The 18,381-nt window shown below is 46.8% G+C and overlaps 1 protein-coding gene across 4 annotated transcripts in view; it reads left to right on the top strand.

The window, feature by feature from the left end:
• COP1 (COP1 E3 ubiquitin ligase) overlaps nt 1–18,381 on the top strand; it is a 95,632-nt gene that overhangs the window by 61,781 nt on the left and 15,470 nt on the right. For all 4 annotated transcript variants that reach the window (XM_055120172.1, XM_055120171.1, XM_055120170.1 and 1 more), the window contains exons 12-16: nt 2,224–2,367; nt 5,288–5,396; nt 5,719–5,800; nt 9,403–9,519; nt 16,725–16,842. In XM_055120172.1, coding sequence (XP_054976147.1) covers nt 2,224–2,367; nt 5,288–5,396; nt 5,719–5,800; nt 9,403–9,519; nt 16,725–16,842 — 570 coding nt within the window. The remainder of the gene's footprint in view (nt 1–2,223; nt 2,368–5,287; nt 5,397–5,718; nt 5,801–9,402; nt 9,520–16,724; nt 16,843–18,381) is intronic.

Here is an 18,381-nt window from a genome sequence, read left to right as displayed (position 1 = left end):
TTCCTCCGCCCTCCTCTCTGCTCCCACATTACATTATTGCTGTTGCCTAAAATCATAAAACTGTGCTTGGCTCCGAGCTTTAAAAACTTCCCAGTTGTAGAACCGCAAACTGAAAAGCTTCAGGGCTGGAGCGATCGCACGGCAGGTAGGGTGTTTGCCTTGCACACGGCTGACCCGGGTTTAATTCCCTGCATCCCATCTGGTCCCTTGAGTACCACCAGGAGTAATTCCTGAGTGCATGAGCCCGGAGTAACCCCTGTGCCTCGCCGGGTGGGACCCCAAAAGGAAAACAAAACAAAACATTTTTTTTTCCTTTTTGGGTCACACCCAGCGAGGCACAGGGGTTACTCCTGGCTCTGCACTCAGGAATTACTCCTGGCGGTGCTCAGGGTACCCTATGGGATGCTGGGAATCGAACCCGGGTCGGCCATGTGCAAGGCAAACGCCCTACCCACTATGCTATCACTCCAGTCCCCAAAACAAAACTTTTTGAAAAGCTTCAAAAGCCATTGTTACGCATGTGCAGTCATGTACAATGAAGTAGAACATCTCTAGTATTTGAAATTGGATGGACCTCAATCAGAATACGGAAGTGGTTCACGAAAGTTTTTTCCTGGTACGTTATTTCACCTGTTCCTCCAAACACCTGTTCTAGACCACTGGCTACCCGATTCTTGCCCCGTTGGAAAATTTTGAATACCGAACTGTTCTGGGGTTTATGTTGGAGCAAGACGGTGTGTACTTCTTCGCATCTGCAATCTTAGCTCAACCTGTTTTTGAGATGCATCCAAAACATTTAGATACCGGTGTTGGTGACTAATATTTTTTTATGAATATTCCACATTTTGTTTATGCATTCATGAGTTTTTGGACCTTTGAACTCTTCCGCAGTTTTTTACTATTGTGAATAAAGCTGCTATGAATATTCACACAGGAGTCATTTTGGATATGACTTATTTATTTCTCTTGGGTAAATAGTCTGGGACTGATTTCGCTGAGTAGTGATTAACTTTCACTTTCCATTCTGTGGAAAGGCCAAACTGTTTCTCAAGTGACTAAGTTGCTAGGGCATTCTCATCAGCAATGCAGGAGACGGACTTGTCCCCAGTAATTCTTGGTTATTGATTAAATAATTGGCTATTTAGTAGCATGTCAATCTTGTTATTAGTGGGTGTGACGTAGAAATAGGCCTTTTTGCTTTGCTATGTATTTCTTCCGTAAGGAAAGGTGTTTAATGTTCTTATTTGTCACTCATGTATCTGTTTTGTTTCTTTTTTTTTTGCTTTTTGTTTTTTATGTCACACCCAGTGATGCTCAGGGGTTACTCCTGGCTCTGACTCAGGAATTACTCCTGGCAGTGCTTGGGGGACCATATGGGATGCCGGGGATCGAACCCGGGTCGGCCACATGCAAGGCAAATGCCCTACCCGCTGTGCTATCGCTCCGGCCCCACTCATGTATCTTTTATGATGTACCTGTTCAAATATTTTACCCATTATAAAAATAACATCATAGGGAGCTGGAGCGATAGCATAGCGGGTAGGGCGTTTGCCTTGCACGCGGCCGACCCAGGTTCAATTCCCAGCTTCCCATAGGGTCCCCTGAGCACCGCCTAGGAGTGATTCCTGAGTGCATGAGCCAGGAGGAACCCCTGTGCATCGCCAGGTGTGACCCAAAAAACAAAAAACAAAAACACAAAATAATAATAACATCAGCTCTTCCTTTCATTGAATAAGGTCTTTAGAATCTATGCTGAATATGGTTGCTTTGTCAAATATACGTATCGATAGTACTTTCTCCTGGGGTTTAGTTCATCCTTCATTTACTGATGTCTGCTTTGAAGAACAAAGGTATTGATTTTGATGAGTTCCAATCTATTCATTTTTCAAAATGTGTTTCAGATTTTTCATGCAGAAATACTTACCTCCCCCCCCCCATTCTGTATTTGTTTTCCGCTTGGATTTTTAATAGATTTAGTTTTTAGGTGTTACTCCGTAATTCATTTCAAGGTAACTTTTTCTGACTGGCATGTGCGTTTAAAGTCATTTGAGTGTTCGTAAGAACTTACCCCCTGGTTCTGTGCTGCTTCCTGCAAACCATTTGTCCTAAGCCATGTTTCTTCAAGACCAGGGTCCACTTCTTGTTTTGTTTTATTTCATCATAAGTCCCGAGGGTAAGTCAGGTGTCTTGTTGACCAGCTCTTATGTTTTTTTCCCCCCTCAGTATTGAATTTGACCGGGATTGTGACTATTTTGCAATTGCTGGTGTTACCAAGAAAATTAAAGTCTATGAATACGGCACCGTCATCCAGGATGCAGTGGATATTCATTACCCTGAAAATGAAATGACCTGCAATTCCAAAATCAGGTACTTGCATGAGTCTAATGGCACCGTGCAATGTGTGTGTTCCAATCATGTCGTTATGTATCTAACAGGAAGTATGTGTAGCTAGTGTGCGTGTATTATTTTTACCTGTGTGATTCTTAGGCATTCTTCATCTGTGTTTTGTTTGTTTGGCTTTCTGGGTCACACCCGGCGATGCTCAGGGGTTACTCCAGACGCTACTCCGAAATTACTCCTGGCAGAGAGAGAGCAAAAGGGAATGCCCTGCCACGGAGGCGGGGTGGGGGTGGCGGGAGGGATGCTGGGACCATGGGTGGTGGAGAATGGGCACTGGTGGGGGGATGGGTACGTGATCATTGTATGACTCAAACGCAAGCACAAAACTTTGTAAGTCTATAACTGTATCTCACAGTGATTCACTAATAAAAGAGTTTAAAAAAGAAAAAAATAATAGGGGCTGGAGAGATAGCACAGCGGGTAGGGCGTTTACCTTGCACGCGGCCGACCCGGGTTCAAATCCCAGCATCCCATATGGTCCCCTGAGCACACCCAGGGGTAATTCCTGAGTGCAGAGCCAGGAGTAACCCCTATGCATCGCCAGATGTGACCCAAAAGGCAAAAAAAGAAAAAGAAAAAATAAATTACTCCTGATGGTGCTCAGGGGCCATATGGGATACTGGGGATCGAACCCGGGTTGGCCACATGCCAGGCAGAATAATCACAATATCTGTGATACCACTTCCACGCCTTCTCATTTATTCTTTTTTCTTTTTCTTTTTCTTTTTTTCTTTTTGGATCACACCCGGCAATGCACAGGGGTTACTCCTGGCTCATGCACTCAGGAATCTCTCCTGGTGGTGCTCAGGGGACCCTATGGGATGCTGGGAATCGAACCCGGGTCAGCCACGTGCCAGGCAAACACCCTCCCCGCTGTGCTATTGCTCCGGCCCCTTATTCACTCTTGGTGACCAGGATTGTGACTATTTGGCAATTGCTGGTGTCATTAAGAAAATTAAAGTCTGTGAATATGGCTCCGTCGCCCAGGATGCAGTGGGTATTCATTACCCTGAAAATGAAATGACCTGCCATTCCAAAGCCCAAAATGGGAAGTAATTTTGCATTTGGAAGATAGGACTTTTTTTTTTTCCCCTTTTCGTCTTTTTGATTCTGAGTCTTAGACCCCAGGCCTCCTAAATGTGAAGTGTGCACTCCACCACGGAGTCATCTCCCTCCTGGGAATAGATTTTGATTTTTGATTTTTGCTGACTCCCAAGTGGATATCAGAGGTCCAGGAGCCTCTCCGGGTGATACCTGATCAGCCGCTGTGAAAATTCAGCGCAGCACCCAAGGGTCCTGGGTTGCTCAGGCCCTGTGGCAACGGGGATTACTTGGGCTGCCTACCTAGCAGTGCTCGGGAGTCTTTTCTGTCTTGGCACAGGCTAAGCTGGGCAGTCCTTTATGGCTCCCTGGAGTGAGTGCAGAAAGCTCGACGTTGCCGGACGCTGTGGGTTTCCCATGCAAGAAGCCAGTCCTAACCGGGGACCTGAACCACCCAAAGCGCCAGCTCAGAAATGCTGGATCTGGGGCTGGAGCGAGAGCACAGCAGAGAGGGCGTTGGCCTTGCACGCGGCCAACCTGGGTTCAATTCCCAGCCCACAGGGTCCCCCGAGCACCGCCGGGGTAATTCCTGAGTGCAGAGACAGGAGTAAGCCCTGAGCATTGCTGGATGTGACCCAAAAAGCCAAAAAAATTAAAAAAGAGGGAGCTGGAGTGATAGCACAGCGGGTAGGGCATTTTCCTTGCCGAGGCCAACCTGGGTTCGATTCCCAGCATCCCATATGATCCCCTGAGCACCGCCAGGAGTAATTCCTGAGTGCAGAGCCAGGAGTAACCCCTGTGCATCGCTGGGTGTGACCCAAAAAGCAAAAAAAGAAAAGAAAAAAAGAAATGCTAGATCATTAACTGGAGCTCAAGTGTGTTGATCTTCCAACTCGAATTCTGAATCATTTCATGGAATTTCTCCTAGACATCCCTTCTCTTTGTCTAAGCTTGCAGTTGATGTGCCTGAGACTGAGTGCTAGTGGTACTGGAAGAGGGGTTGGGTTTGGGTATGAGGAAGGAATAATCTAATTGGCTCTCCCTGCATCCTTCAGCCGGCCCGCAGGCCTGGTTCGTATGTGCCTTGCGCTCAGAACAGACTGGTTTTTTTTTTTTTTTTTTTTTTTTTGCTTTTTGGGTCACACCTGGCGATGCACAGGGGTTACTCCTGGCTCTGCACTCAGGAATTACCCCTGGCGGTGCTCAGGGGACCCTATGGGATGCTGGGAATTGAACCTGGGTCAGCCGCATGCAAGGCAAACGCCCTCCCTGCTGTGCTATCACTCCAGCCCCCAAGAACAGACATTTTTAAGACGTCTTTGTGATTCTAGGATACTTGAGAATAGCTGAGACAATGAATGGAAAAGGTTGTGTTCTAATTCTCAGTGCTCTTTATTGAAATTTCAGCCATACACTTAAAGTGCGAAGTTTTGTTTATTTTTTTGTATGTATATTTAGAAACCCCAATCATCACACTGCTTTATTGGCTTTGATGACTTTCAGAAGTGGGGCCCGGGGCTTCCCTCTGCTCTGCAAAGCCTGTGACCCCCCTGCCTCGATGACCTTCTCTGCTTCCCTTGTCAGAGATGGCCAGTGGCAACTCGCATCTCAGGTTTGCAGCTAGGGATTGGACAGAATTGTGGTGTGGTTTATTACCTAGTAGTTTCATTAGAAGATTTCGGGATTTACATAATACGATTTTTTGCAGGAATGTCATGAGCAGCATAATGATTCTAGATGTATGTAGACCATTCTTCGAGGGGTCTAATCTTTCCGAACACATCAGCCTTCTTTATATTCTCGTGATTTCTTTTTACGTAAAGCAAGCCCTGCCTGTCTGTTGCAGCTGTATCAGTTGGAGTAGTTATCACAAGAACCTGCTAGCCAGCAGTGATTACGAAGGCACCGTCATCCTGTGGGATGGATTCACCGGGCAGAGGTCAAAGGTCTATCAGGTAAAGAAGGATCCTAGATCCATGTTTTTTATTTTTCTTTTCTTTTCTTTTTTCTTTGGGTCACACCCGGTGATGCTCAGGGGTTCCTCCTAGCTCTGCACTCAGGAATCACTCCTGGCGGTGCTCGGGGGACCCTATGGGATGCTGGGAATCGAACCTGGGTCGGACATGTGCCAGGTCAGCGCCCTCCCCACTGTGCTCTCGCTCCGGCCCCTCTCTCATTTATTTTCATAGCTGATTCTCATTCCCAGCACAGTAAGAAATTGGGTTCACAGGTTATTTTCCCCCTCTAATTAAGAGCTGTATTCTTATCTTCTTCCAGGAGCACGAGAAGAGGTGTTGGAGTGTTGATTTTAACTTGATGGATCCCAAACTCTTGGCTTCAGGTTCTGATGATGCAAAAGGTACTGATGAACCCCCAACTCCCCCCCCTCCCCCTGCGATCCCTTTTACTGTCACGGATGCAAATATTGATTGAAACTCAGAGCAATCCTTTGTGATTATTGATGAGTCTAAAAATGATTCATGCACAGCAATCTATACCTTTTGGCCCTAAAGAAAACGGAATATACCGATTGTCAAAAATGTTCTCTGGGTTCACATCATGTGCCGGAGGCTCAAAGAGTGCAACCATCTGAGAATCGCCATCCAGAGACTCAGTTTCTTGGGGAACATTTGGGCGTCTATTCTGAGCTTCTTAGCAGAGGGGTGTGGGAGGGAAGAGGGGTATGTGTCAGGGGGGCAGCCCACCAGCACACACACTGTATTTTCCTTCACGTCACAAGCCCATGGCTTAGGCTGTGCCTCTGACTGATGGGCTGTGAACAGTTCTCCACTTGACCTTGGCCCTCCCAGCTCAGGATGCTCCGTGTTGCTCCCTGGACTTCCGGTTTGCACGGCCCCCCTCGCTGAGTTTGACTGATGCGTGCGGAGTGAATCGCAGAACTCGGAAACGTTTTCCTCATTAGCTAATGGCTTCCGTGGAAGATGCTGAGAGCAGAGCGTGTGGCTCGGGCCAGAACTTCCTGCCCTCCCCCTCTGCCCACCTGGCCGCCTGCCCGGAGTCTCCCCAGAGCAGTCTGTCCTTCCGAGTGTCCAGAGGCCGTCGCAGGGCTGATGGATGAGATCACCCGTTTGCAGCAAGGCTTCCATTCTCGGGTCCCCTGCGGGTGGGACTCTCTGGTCACTGGGTACATGCTTGGGTGCCATCTTCATTCCTCCCTCAGCCTTGAGCCTTTGAAGAATCCATCTCGTTAGCATAACAAAAGACACATGGATTTTTCTCATCTTCACCTACATACTCTCAGTATACAGTAAACACACATGCGAATGCACGTGGATATTCTATTGTAGATTAAGCTTGGCTTTTTTTTTTTTAAATCATAATTTACAATCTTGGCAAATTGGTTTTATTTATTTATTTATTTACTTACTTACTTACTTATTGGGTCACGCCCGGCAATGCACAGGGGTTCCTCCTGGCTCATGCACTTAGGAACTACTCCTGGCAGTGCTCGGGGGACCCTATGGGATGCTAGGGATCGAACCCGGGTCAGCCGCGTACAAGGCAAACGCCCTCCCCACTGTGCTATCAATTTCCAGCCCCAAGTTTGGCTTTCTAAGCTCTTAGAATTCAATCAAAAGGTATTCTATTCTATATCCTATTTATCAAGTATTTACATGTATGAATATGTGAACATGACCATGCATGTGGATATGTGTAGGATGACATTACTTTGTCCTTTCCCTCCTTGCCACGAGTAGCTTGTCCCGGTTTTACCCAGAGTTTAGGCTTACCCCAGTCTCACCCATCAAGGTGTTCCCGAATCTCTCCCATCCCTTTGTTTAGCTATAATCACTTCTCCATGCTCTCTTCCCCAAAAGAGTTAATCCGAGGCTTTCCCTTAATCTGACTCTGCTAATTTGCAAGGTCAGACCTTCCTAGGATACTGAATTTATATTATATAAGTTAATATTGCCTTTCTCTTCTTCTTGTGCCTTTTGAATAATTTACTTTAAAGCTATGACTGTTTTGTATAGACACAAGAAGACAATATTATGTTTTTATAACTTGGGAATTAATTGGCCTCGAATATTCCCTCCCGGGCCTCTGCTTTCTCCACTTAAGCCTCAGTTGCCCTCAGTTCCTAGCACCCCAAAGTAGGGTCCCCGACATGGGACAGGAAGGATCCAGGGCAAGCGGTGAGTTATGTGCTACCCTGGCATCGAGATGGGCCTGGCCAAAGTGCCTAATTCTTAACTATAAGTTAAGAGCTTGATCATAGACAAATGCTGTCATGATCCAATAGTAATTATGAGACTGGGACCCTGCCAGGGATAGGAAAGACTGATCTGGCCTGAGCACTGTAGTCTGAGATTGAGATGGCCCCAGGAGAGCAATTCTATAAGCTTTAATGCATCTCTTATTGTGTCCATACAAAATAATTAATATTATGAATTCTTATATGTTTGCTGGCTGAGGAGAAGAGAAACACATTCATGGGACTCCGCTCTTGGGTGGATCCTCCTGCTGAAAGAGAATTAAGTCCTAGGAGAAGCATCCCCTAAGGGAAAGGAACCTTACCCTATTGATGGTGACCACACCTACGTGTATGCCCCAACCCCCTGATGCTGTGGAGATTTAACTAGGCTGTGAGAGTGGGTTGGGGGGCCAGATCCACGGGGGCAGATCCACGGGGAGAGATCCAGGAGAGCGGGAGAGAAGCGGAGGGAGAGAATGAAATAAACGGATCGAGCAACCAGTTTGGCCTTCTTCCTTCTTCCTTCCGTCGCCTGCCCTCGACCGACAGCACACACAGCGGTTCTGGGGCACCGGACGCGGGCGGTGAGACAGAGCCACCCGGAGAGCCCGCGAGTGCTCGCGCCCCTCGGCGTTCTTTAGTTTTTTACAGCTATGTTTATCAGAATCTCGATAAATGCTCTTTGATGTGGGGCTGGAGCAATAGCACAGCGGGGCGGGCGTTTGCCTTGCACGAGGCCGACCCAGGTTTGATTCCCAGCATCCCATAGGGTCCCCTGAGCACGGCCAGGGGTAATTCCTGAGTGCAGAGCCAGGAGTCAGCCCTGAGCATCGCCGGGTGGGACCCAAAAAGCAAAAAAAAAAAAAATGCTCTTTGATGTGCATGCTTTACAGCCAACCTTGTCATCTTAGCACTGTATCTTATTCCCCCGTGTCTATTGACTGAACAGCGTGTGATTCATATTGGGAAATAATGAACCAAACCAAATATTGCAGTTTGAAACTCCGATTCTTTTATTTTAATAACGCAGTCTTATTTTTCTCTGGGAAAGCTAATCAATTTCCAAGGATACCGCTAAGCTTTCAATGACATGTATCTGGTAGCAGTCCACATATGAAATGTGTGTGTTTGCGCTTCCCTGGAGCGTGTGGTTCTCATGAGGGTCTTAGGTTTGAAAATGATTCGGCCTGGACACACACCGACAGCCACGCCAACACACAACTAATAGCACTCCCGTCTGCTGCCTAACTCCGGGCACTGTCCGTTTTTTTTTAACTCCTATCTTTCATGTCTTAGTTATAAGATGTCATTACCTTTCCGTGTACATTGATTATTTGTCTTTCCTGTTTCCTGCCTTTGAAATTAAGTACCCTTGGTTGTATGCCCCTGTTTTTTGCTGTTGTTCAGCTGCTCTGTCTAGATAGCTCTTGTTTCTAGTAAACCAGAATGCTTTAGATGAGCAGAAAAGGAGCAAGAGAGCCTATCAGTTAAACTCCCCTGGTTATGGGGCTGGAGCGATAGCACAGCGGGGAGGGCATTTGCCTTGCATGCGGCCGACCCGGGTTCAATCCTCGGCATCCCATATGGTCCCCCGAGCACCGCCAGGAGTAATTCCTGAGTGCAAAGGCAGGAGTAACCCCTGTGCATTGCTGGGTGTGACCCCCCCCCAAAAAAAAAAAAACTCCCCTGGTTACAGAAGCCCTGGCCTGACGCTTTCTCTTCTCTTCGTTGTCTTTTGTCCTTAGTCAAATTGTGGTCCACCAACCTCGACAACTCGGTGGCCAGCATTGAGGCGAAGGCTAATGTGTGCTGTGTGAAATTCAGCCCCTCTTCCAGATATCATTTAGCTTTCGGCTGTGCAGGTAAGAGAGAGACGCGGGGCCAGCGGGAGCACTGTGGTCTGCACGCGTGTTTCGCCTGCCAGAGGCCTGGGTTAGCCTCTGAGCGCCATGTGGTATGGCCCGCAGACGAACAAAACAGGGTTGTCTTCCTTTGATGGGGGTTGCAGGGTGGGTCCTCTGCTTTTTTTTTGGGGGGGGGTCACACCCGACAGGGGTTCCTCCTGGCTCTGCACTCAAGAATTACTCCTGGTGGTGCTCAGGGGACCCTATGGGATGCTGGAAATCGAACCTGGGTCGGCCGCGTGCAAGGCAAATGCCCTCCCTGCTGTGCTATTGCTCCAGCCCCCACAAATGCTTTTTTAAACTTAATTGGAAATGTGACTCTCAACCCCTTAACACCTACGACACTGGAGTATCGCTCATCTCTTTCGACCTCAGAACCCGGGGTGGAAGGAGCTGTGACCTCTAACTAATGTCACAGCCGTAACATGCAGATGTGACTAAGGTGAGTTCGTGAGTGCCCACACCATCTTACCTGCTTGTGTCTTCAGTGATAAAGAGGTTTGTTGCATCATAAATCTGCCCTGTCTTTTATTTTATACAACAATTGCCAGTGGGGTGATAGCTCTTTGTTTCACATAAATGTCTGGATGTTTATTTAGTAAATCTTGATTTATGTCCGGAACATGTTTTTATTTATCCGTGCTACTTGGGGAATAGGGGAAATAACATCAAGGACATTCTATTTTCAGGTTTCCAAGTCATTTAAGTGAGCCTAAATGGGACCGTTCTGCATAATGACAATATTTAAGAAACACTGTTACTTTGTCATAGATAAAATCTCCCTTTGAGAGTAAGAGAATCTAAAAACATCTTTGAAATACCTAGTAAATCTTTTCCCTATTTATGTGTGTCTCGTCTTCCCCGCTAAAGAGCTTCAGAGCCAAATCTTTTAATAAATATGTTTAGAATAGACCTACTTAAAACCAGATTGAGGAAAGTATAGTGCACGCAGTGTCATTTTGTATAACAGAAGATAGACCAGTGGAACAGAACTGAAACAGAACCACAAATATCTGGCTATTTGATACCTAGCAAATGCATCACTAAAGTTTGGACAAAAGAGAATTGACATTCTGGGACCATTAGTGTAGGAAAATGATTATTACAGCTATTTCACACAGTACATGAAATCATTTGTAGGTGATTCAGTGACCTAAGTAAACAGTAGCACTGGGCAGGGTTCAAATGATAACTTGGAGAGACCGTCTTCATCATCTCCTTGGTAGCAAAAGCTTTTAGCAGCAGAAGTATAAGCCAGACAGGAAAGATAAACTTGGGCTACAAGAAAATGAAATTCTGCTCATTAGGTAGTACTTGAAGTCATTTTTAAGTCATTAACCAGAGGAAGAGAATTAGTACTACGTATTAATTGAAGAGTGCTTACAAATAAATGAGAAAATGCTATCAGTATGCCCTAGAGCCCTGCTCCTCAGAATCGAGCCTGCACCGCCATAGCACTGGGGTCGTGTGGGACTTAATAAGAAATTTGCATTCTAAAGCCCTGCCCACGAGCGACTGGATCGGGGGTTTCTGAAGGGGAACCCCGGGATCCCCGGTTTTAACAGACTCTCCACAGTAGCGTTTCTTAAGTACTGGAAATGTGGAGGGCCGTGCCCTAGAGAAACACCTAATATAGGTACATTGTTCGCGCATTCAGATATTGAATTGAACAGTAACAATGAGTGACCTACATATAGCACCTTACATACATGTTGAATGAACTCAAGTTATGAAGAAAATGATGGTACCATTTTATATATGACTGTATGAAACAAACATGGACTGACTGCAGAATTACATGGTTGAGTCCTAAGGAACAGAAAGGAAATCATTATTAAAGCGCCACGCAAAAGTTAAAGGAATATTGTATTCATTACATAGTTATAAAGTGGTTGAAACTCCTCACATACATTCCACAGTCTCTTCTCTATGCAGGTTCTTTTGCCATCTTAGAAAGTAAGTCTTTTAAAAACATAAACTTGAAGGAAGTGCTAGAGATTTAGACATTTACAGGAAATATCATGAAATATTTGAGTAGCTTGACTTTTACGATAGAACTATAGAAACTTCTTGGACTGGAGCCATAGCACAGCGGGTAGGGCATTTGCCTTGCACGCGGCTGATCCGGGTTCGATTCCTATGTCCCTCTCGGAGAGCCCGGCAAGCTCCCAAGAGTATCCCGCCCGCACGGCAGAGCCTGGCAAGCTCCTCGTGGCGTATTCAATATGCCAAAAAAAGACACAAGTCTCACCATGAAGATGTGACTGGCGCCCGCTCAAGCAAATTGATGAACAACAGGACAGTACTACTATAGAAACTTCTTAAAGTTGACCCATATCGGGGGCTGGAGAGATAGCACAGTGGGTTGGGCATTTGCCTTGCACACGGCCGACCGGGGTTCAAATCCCAGCATCCCATATGGTCCCCTGAGCACGACCAGGGGTAATTCCTGAGTGCAGAGCCAGGAGTAACCCCTGTGCATCGCCAGGTGTGACCGAAAAAAGCAAAAAAAAAAGAAAAAAAAAGTTGACTCATATCTTCGTGGTTTTTTTTTTTTTTTTTTTTTGAGAGACAAACTTTTAAATTTTATTTAATTATATTTTTAAATTGAATCACCTTGTCACCATGAGATACAATTACAAAGCTTTCATGATTTTCAGTCATAAAATATTCCAATACCCATCGCTCCACCAGTGTACATTTCCTACCACCAGTACCCCTTGCATCCCTCCTGTCACCCCCACCCCCAGCCTGCCTCTATGGCAGGCACTTTTCTTCTTTCTCTACCTCCCCCCAAACTTTTATTTTATTTTATTTTATTTTTTTTTTAAATTTTATTGAATCACCATGTGGAGGGTTACATAGTTCTCAGGATTATGTCGGTTATACAGTTCTCAAACACCCTTCACTTCACCAGTGCCCATCTTCCATCACCAACCCCCCCAGTATACCTGCCGCCCCCTCCCACCTCCCCAGTCCCAACCCTTGCACATGATATGTTTCACTTCGTTTACGCCTTATTTCGATTACATTCCATGTTTCAACATACAACTCACTACCGTTGTTGGGGTTTCCCCCAAAAAAGAAAAGCAGTCCTATTGCCAAGGAGGCATTTGATAGTTCTCCATTGCTAAGAATATAGAGATATTAAGTCCCGCTGTTTGTTACATAGTTTTTCTTTTTCCCCCTTGCCCCGCGCCACCGAGTTCACGCCTGTTTTAGTAATCGCCACGCTGCCTGACAAGGGAAAAAAAAAAACCGAAAAGGATGGTTATTTCCCGTCATCAGCAGGCGTGGGGCTCTGGCTTAGTTGATAGACTTGTAGAGTATCTGCAAGCAGTCTCTGGAACCGACGGTCTTGCGCTGGTGTCGGCTCCGGCTCGAGATTCCACCAGCGTCCCGCTGTTCCTTGTACATAATTTTTCCCCTTATATCCCATTCCCACGCCACCAGGTCTGTTTGCTTAATGGACATCACACTGTAGTTGATGACACACCGCGTTTCTTCCCGAGAAAGAAGAAAATTTCTTCTCAGCCGGCGTGGGGATATAGCTTAGTTCAGTCTAGTGAGATGGCTACCACTTTGATTGCCTTCAATATTTCAGCAACAGACTTACTATTAGGATCTCCCACAAAAGTCCGCCCCATTAGAAAGGAACCATTACATATTGCTCAAACTAAGATGACATTAAGTCGCGCGGCCGCAGCAGCGGCCGCGCGGTTTTGGGTTTCTGTATAAAGTCCAGGGAAAGTACAACCAGAAATAACATCACTATAAACTTTTACCCTTTTATGGTGCTCATAAGATGGAGAAACCTAGAGAGAGGCTCGGCGTCTCCGTTTTGCGCTCAGGAAAACCGCGGCCCCTGCGCTGTGTTCAGGAGGGAGGAGTTGAGAGAGAGACAGGTTAAAAGAATTGGGGGATGCCCGGGTCCCACAGCTTCAGCACGCCGTGGGGTCTCTGGTCCCATGCCGGAATTAGTTCAGTGGGCTGCTTGGGGTCCGAGGGCGCTCCCTCGGGCCCCTCCATCATGCTCCTTCCACAGCCGGGTCCAAAAGGCATATCTTCGTGGTTTTGAGTGAAGATAGGTTAAGTGAATATGGACATGTTGGTGTCTCAAGTTTTCCTTTATAAAAGAAACGTTTAATTTTTTGTTATTCCACTCGGGTAGAACATGAAGATTATAGGTTCGGCCATATCATTTATGTTCTGTCTTGGGAGTACCTACACTCGTACTTTCTGAACTACAGCTATGATGAGTTACGTGTAATGGAAATTATTATTAGCCTTGTGCCCAAAGCTGAAAGAAAGCAAGACTGCCATTGTTTATTCGCATACTCACTCACTGGGAAAAAAACATTTTTACATCCTGACATGTGTGATTTACTGGAGCAGTTCTAGAAAATGTGTTTTTCCTCATTGAAGTCTTAAAAATTGACTTCTAAACGTGGCTTGCTATTGTGGAGTATTGTAACTGCCAAATGAAATACTTTTAAATAATTTTTGAAAAACCCATTATAGAAAATGAAACTCATTTTTCCACATTTAAAAATTTATTTGCCGGGGGCTGGAGAGATAGCACAGCGGGTAGGGCGTTTGCCTTGCACGCGGCCGACCCGGGTTCAAATCCCAGCATCCCATATGGTCCCCTGAGCACCGCCAGGGGTAATTCCTGAGTGCAGAGCCAGGAGTAACCCCTGTGCATCGCCAGGTGTGACCCAAAAAGCAAAAAAAAAAAAAAAAAATTTATTTGCCGTTCTGATGTTCTGTTTGCGAGGTTGGAGTTTAAGAGATGGGCGGAAGGCAATGACTCATGGAACTTTCATCCCGTTTCCCTAGTGAGAGGGTTCAGATAGAGATTGGAGGAGAGGGGCAGGAGCTTAGTACAGCAGGTAGGGTGCTGGCCTAGGCTCACCCCCCCGCCCCTGTAAGGTCCCCCAAGTACCACCACGAGTACAGAGCCGGGAATAAGGCCTGAGCACTGCGGGTGTCCCACCAAATTTTTTTTTTTTTGAAATGAGATTCTGCAGAAAAAAATAAAATTTAGCCAGGAGTTACAGATAGTAATTAGAGACTGGTAAAAATAGGAGTTCAGGGGCTGGAGCAATGATAGCACAGCGGGGAGGGTGTTTGCCTTGCACACAGCCGACCGGGGTTCGATTCCCAGCATCCCATAGGGTCCCCTAAGCACCGCTGGGAGTAATTCCTGAGTGCAGAGCCAGGAGGAACCCCTGTGCATTGCCGGGTGTGACCCAAAAAGCAATATATATATATATAATATATTTAAGGGCTGGAGTGATAGCACAGCGGTTGGGCGTTTGCCTTTCATGCATCCGACCCAAGTTTGATGCCTCCGCCCCTCTTGGAGAGCCCGGCAAGCTACCGAGAGTATTGAGCCTGAGTGGCAGAACCTGGCAAGCTCCCCGTGCATATTGGATATGCCAAAAACAGTAACAATAAGTCTCTCAATGAGAGACGTTACTGGCGCCCGCTTGAACAAATCAATGAGCAACGGGATGATAGTGACAGTGATATATATTTAAAAGGTTAATATAAAAATAAAATATAAAAAATATGTAAAAAATATATATGTGAGTTCAGGGGCTTCATTGAATGAAGTGAACTACACTGGTTTTCTTCCCGAGCTCCCAGTATAAGACGGTTCAGGGCCCTGAGTGCTTGTCTCACCGGCGGCCGAGCACGTCTTCCTGTGGCCCTCGAATGAGTAGAGGAGACCCCCCATCTGTTTCCGGTCCCCCACCCCTGGCGCCCGGGACGCAGGCTGGACCAGAACACCTGAGAGGCTCTCATCCGCGCCTCACTCGAGCACCAAGGATGCTCAAGAAGGAAGTTGTTTGGGGGCTTGCACGTGGCCGACCCGGGTTCGATTCCCAGCATCCCATAGGGTCCCCTGAGCACCGCCAGGGGTGATTCCTGAGTGCATGAGCCAGGAGTAACCCCTGAGCATCGCCAGGTATGACCCAAAAAGCAAAAAAAAAAAAAAAGAAAGAAAGAAGGAAGCCTCTTGCTTCTAGTAGCCGGGCCAGAGAGCTCACTCCGAGCTGCGGGGAGAACAGGGCGCCCGGAGAAATGCCCGGTGCCCCGAGTAGCACGCCCACGCGGCCCCTTGAAGCCGGTGCTGTCGGCTGCATGAAGCCAGTGCTGTCGGCTGCATGCTGAGCGCCAGCACCCAAGCCAAAAGGTCTTCTCTGCACGCCGACTCTTCTGTACTCGGGCCGTGACCCTCAAAGGTGTGGCCTGCACACCAGTGGCATCAGCCTGGGCCAGAGACACAGAGGGTTCCGGGAGAGAGTTTCACTAGCTCCTTGGCTATGGAAGGCGCCAGTGAGAAAGGTCAACAGCGTGGAGGAAAGTCAGGAGATGGTTGCATTTTATTTTATTTTATTTTATTTTATTTTATTTATTTATTTTGCTTTTTGGGTCACACCTGGTGATTCTCAGGGCTGACTCCTGGCTCTGCACTCAGGAATTACCCCGGGGTAGTACTCAGGGGACCCTATGGGATGCTGGGAATCGAACCCGGGTCGGCCACGTGCAAGGCAAACGCCCTCCCCGCTGTGCTATCGCTCCAGCCCCCCCCCTTTTTTTTTTTTTTTGATATTTTCATTTTAAAAACGAGTTTCAGCCAAGAGATGGGTCCCCTTTTGAGATTTGAAATCTGTAGCACTGTCACTGTCGCACTGTCATCCCGTTGCTCATTGATTTGATTTGCTCGAGCGGGCGCCAGTCACGTCTCCATGGTGAGACTTGTGGTGACTGTGTTTGGCATCTCGAATACGCCACGGGGAGCTTGCCAGGCTCTGCCGTGCGGGCAGGATCCTCTCGGTAGCTTGCCGGGCTCTCCGAGAAGGGTGGAGGAATCAAACCTGGGTCTGCTGCGTGCAAGGCAAACGTCCTACCCACTGCTCTATCACTCACCCTAAAACATACACTTTTTTTTTCTTGAAATATACACTTTTTAATGCAACTCTATGTTCTGAATAATCAAGACAAAATTCTGAATAATCGAGGCAAAAAATGAATCCCGGCCCTGAGTTCTCCGGCAGGGACTGGGTGGGACGCTGCGTGACGTGTGGTGACAGTGAGTTTGGCTTTCTCACTTCTCTCTGAACCCGCCTGTGCTGTTTCTCGCTCTGCCATAGATCACTGCGTCCACTACTATGATCTCCGGAACACTAAGCAGCCGATCATGGTGTTCAAGGGGCACCGGAAAGCCGTCTCCTACGCCAAGTTTGTGAGCGGCGAGGAGATCGTCTCCGCGTGAGTATTCCGGCTGCACAAGGGCCCGAACCCAGAGGTCTGTCATCCGAGAACAGTTTCGGAGGACACTGGGTCGACACAAGAGTAGCCCCGTGGTATCGGCCCTAGTCTTAAGTAGTAGATTATTTAAATCACCGCATCACAGCACCTGGATCTTCTGGTCTCTGCTGCTCACCTCTCACTTCTGTGTTATTTGTGAATAAAATTCTGATGGTAGTTTTTAACTATTTATTTATTTGCTTTTTGGGTCACACCCGGCGATGCCCAGGGCTTATTCCTGGCTCTGCACTCAGGAATTACTCCTGGCGGTGCTCCGGGGACCTTAGGGGATGCTGGGGATTGAATCCACATCGGCCGCTTATAAGACAAATGCCCTACTTGCTGTACTATTGCTCCAGCCCCTGATTGTAGGTATTTTTTGTTTGTTTGTTTGTTTTTGCTTTCTGGGTCACACCTGGCGATGCACAGGGGTCACTCCTGGCTCTGTACTCAGGAATTACCCCTGGCGATGCTCTGGGGACCCTATAGGATGCTGGGAATCGAACCCAGGTTGGCGGCGTGCAAGGCAAACACCCTCCCCACTGTGCTATCGCTCCAGCCCCTGATTGTAGTTTTTATGTGACCCTTAAGTATTTTTGCTTCAGATTGGTTCAATACAATGGGAAGAGTTTTATCCACTTAATGTCATTAATTTTTTTTTTTTTGGGGGGGTTACACTCGGCGATGCACAGGAGTCACTCCTGGCTCATGCACTCAAGAATCACTCCTGGCGGTGCTCAAGGGACCCTACGGGATGCTGGGAATCGAACCCAGGTCGGCGGTGTGCAAGGCAAACGCCCTCCTCACTGTGCTATCGCTCCAGCCCCAGTTTCATTACATGTTTATCCATATTGTAGTAGTAGTAGTATAAAAGGGGATAAACACCAAAGTAGGACTGAACTCAGAGGGGTTCATACAAGTTTACAAATCAAAATAAGTAGTGGCCAATCAAAATTGGTCTCATCTTGTTGAATAAAAATGGGCAGTAAGAGCTGGAGAGATTGTACATTGTGTCGGCACATGCCCTACGTGTGACTAATCCACATTTAATCCCCAGCTTCCCGATGGCACCCCAAGCCCAGCCAGGAATATTTCCTGAGTTTAAGCTAGGTTTAATTCCTGAGCATCTCCAGGTATGGCCGCAACGAACAAAAAATGGGCAATAAGTTTGTTATAGGCTTATTCAGATTCAAATATGCTTGGTAGCTTCTGGCAAAAATATTTTCAGATTCTTGATGTTGAATCATCTAGTATGATTTCCAAGTAGTTGAGAAATTATGTAAATTTGGATCTCTTGGTTAACTTCAATAATATGGCTAATTTTTTTATATTTTATACAAGTTAAAAAGCCAACTTTTTCTATTTTTGTTTTTGTGAATGAAGATATTTTTTTCATGTATTATTTGAGGCTTCGAATGATTTAAAACAGGGGCTGGATGGGCTGGAGTGATAGCACAGCAGGGAGGGCGTTTGCCTTGCCCACCGCTGACCCGGGTTCGA

The sequence above is a fragment of the Sorex araneus genome, chromosome X (genome assembly GCF_027595985.1).
Source record: "Sorex araneus isolate mSorAra2 chromosome X, mSorAra2.pri, whole genome shotgun sequence".
In the NCBI taxonomy this organism is placed as follows: domain Eukaryota; kingdom Metazoa; phylum Chordata; class Mammalia; order Eulipotyphla; family Soricidae; genus Sorex; species Sorex araneus.
The sequence above is the reverse complement of the archived record's forward strand: the minus strand, read 5'-3'. Positions and strand labels throughout refer to the sequence as shown.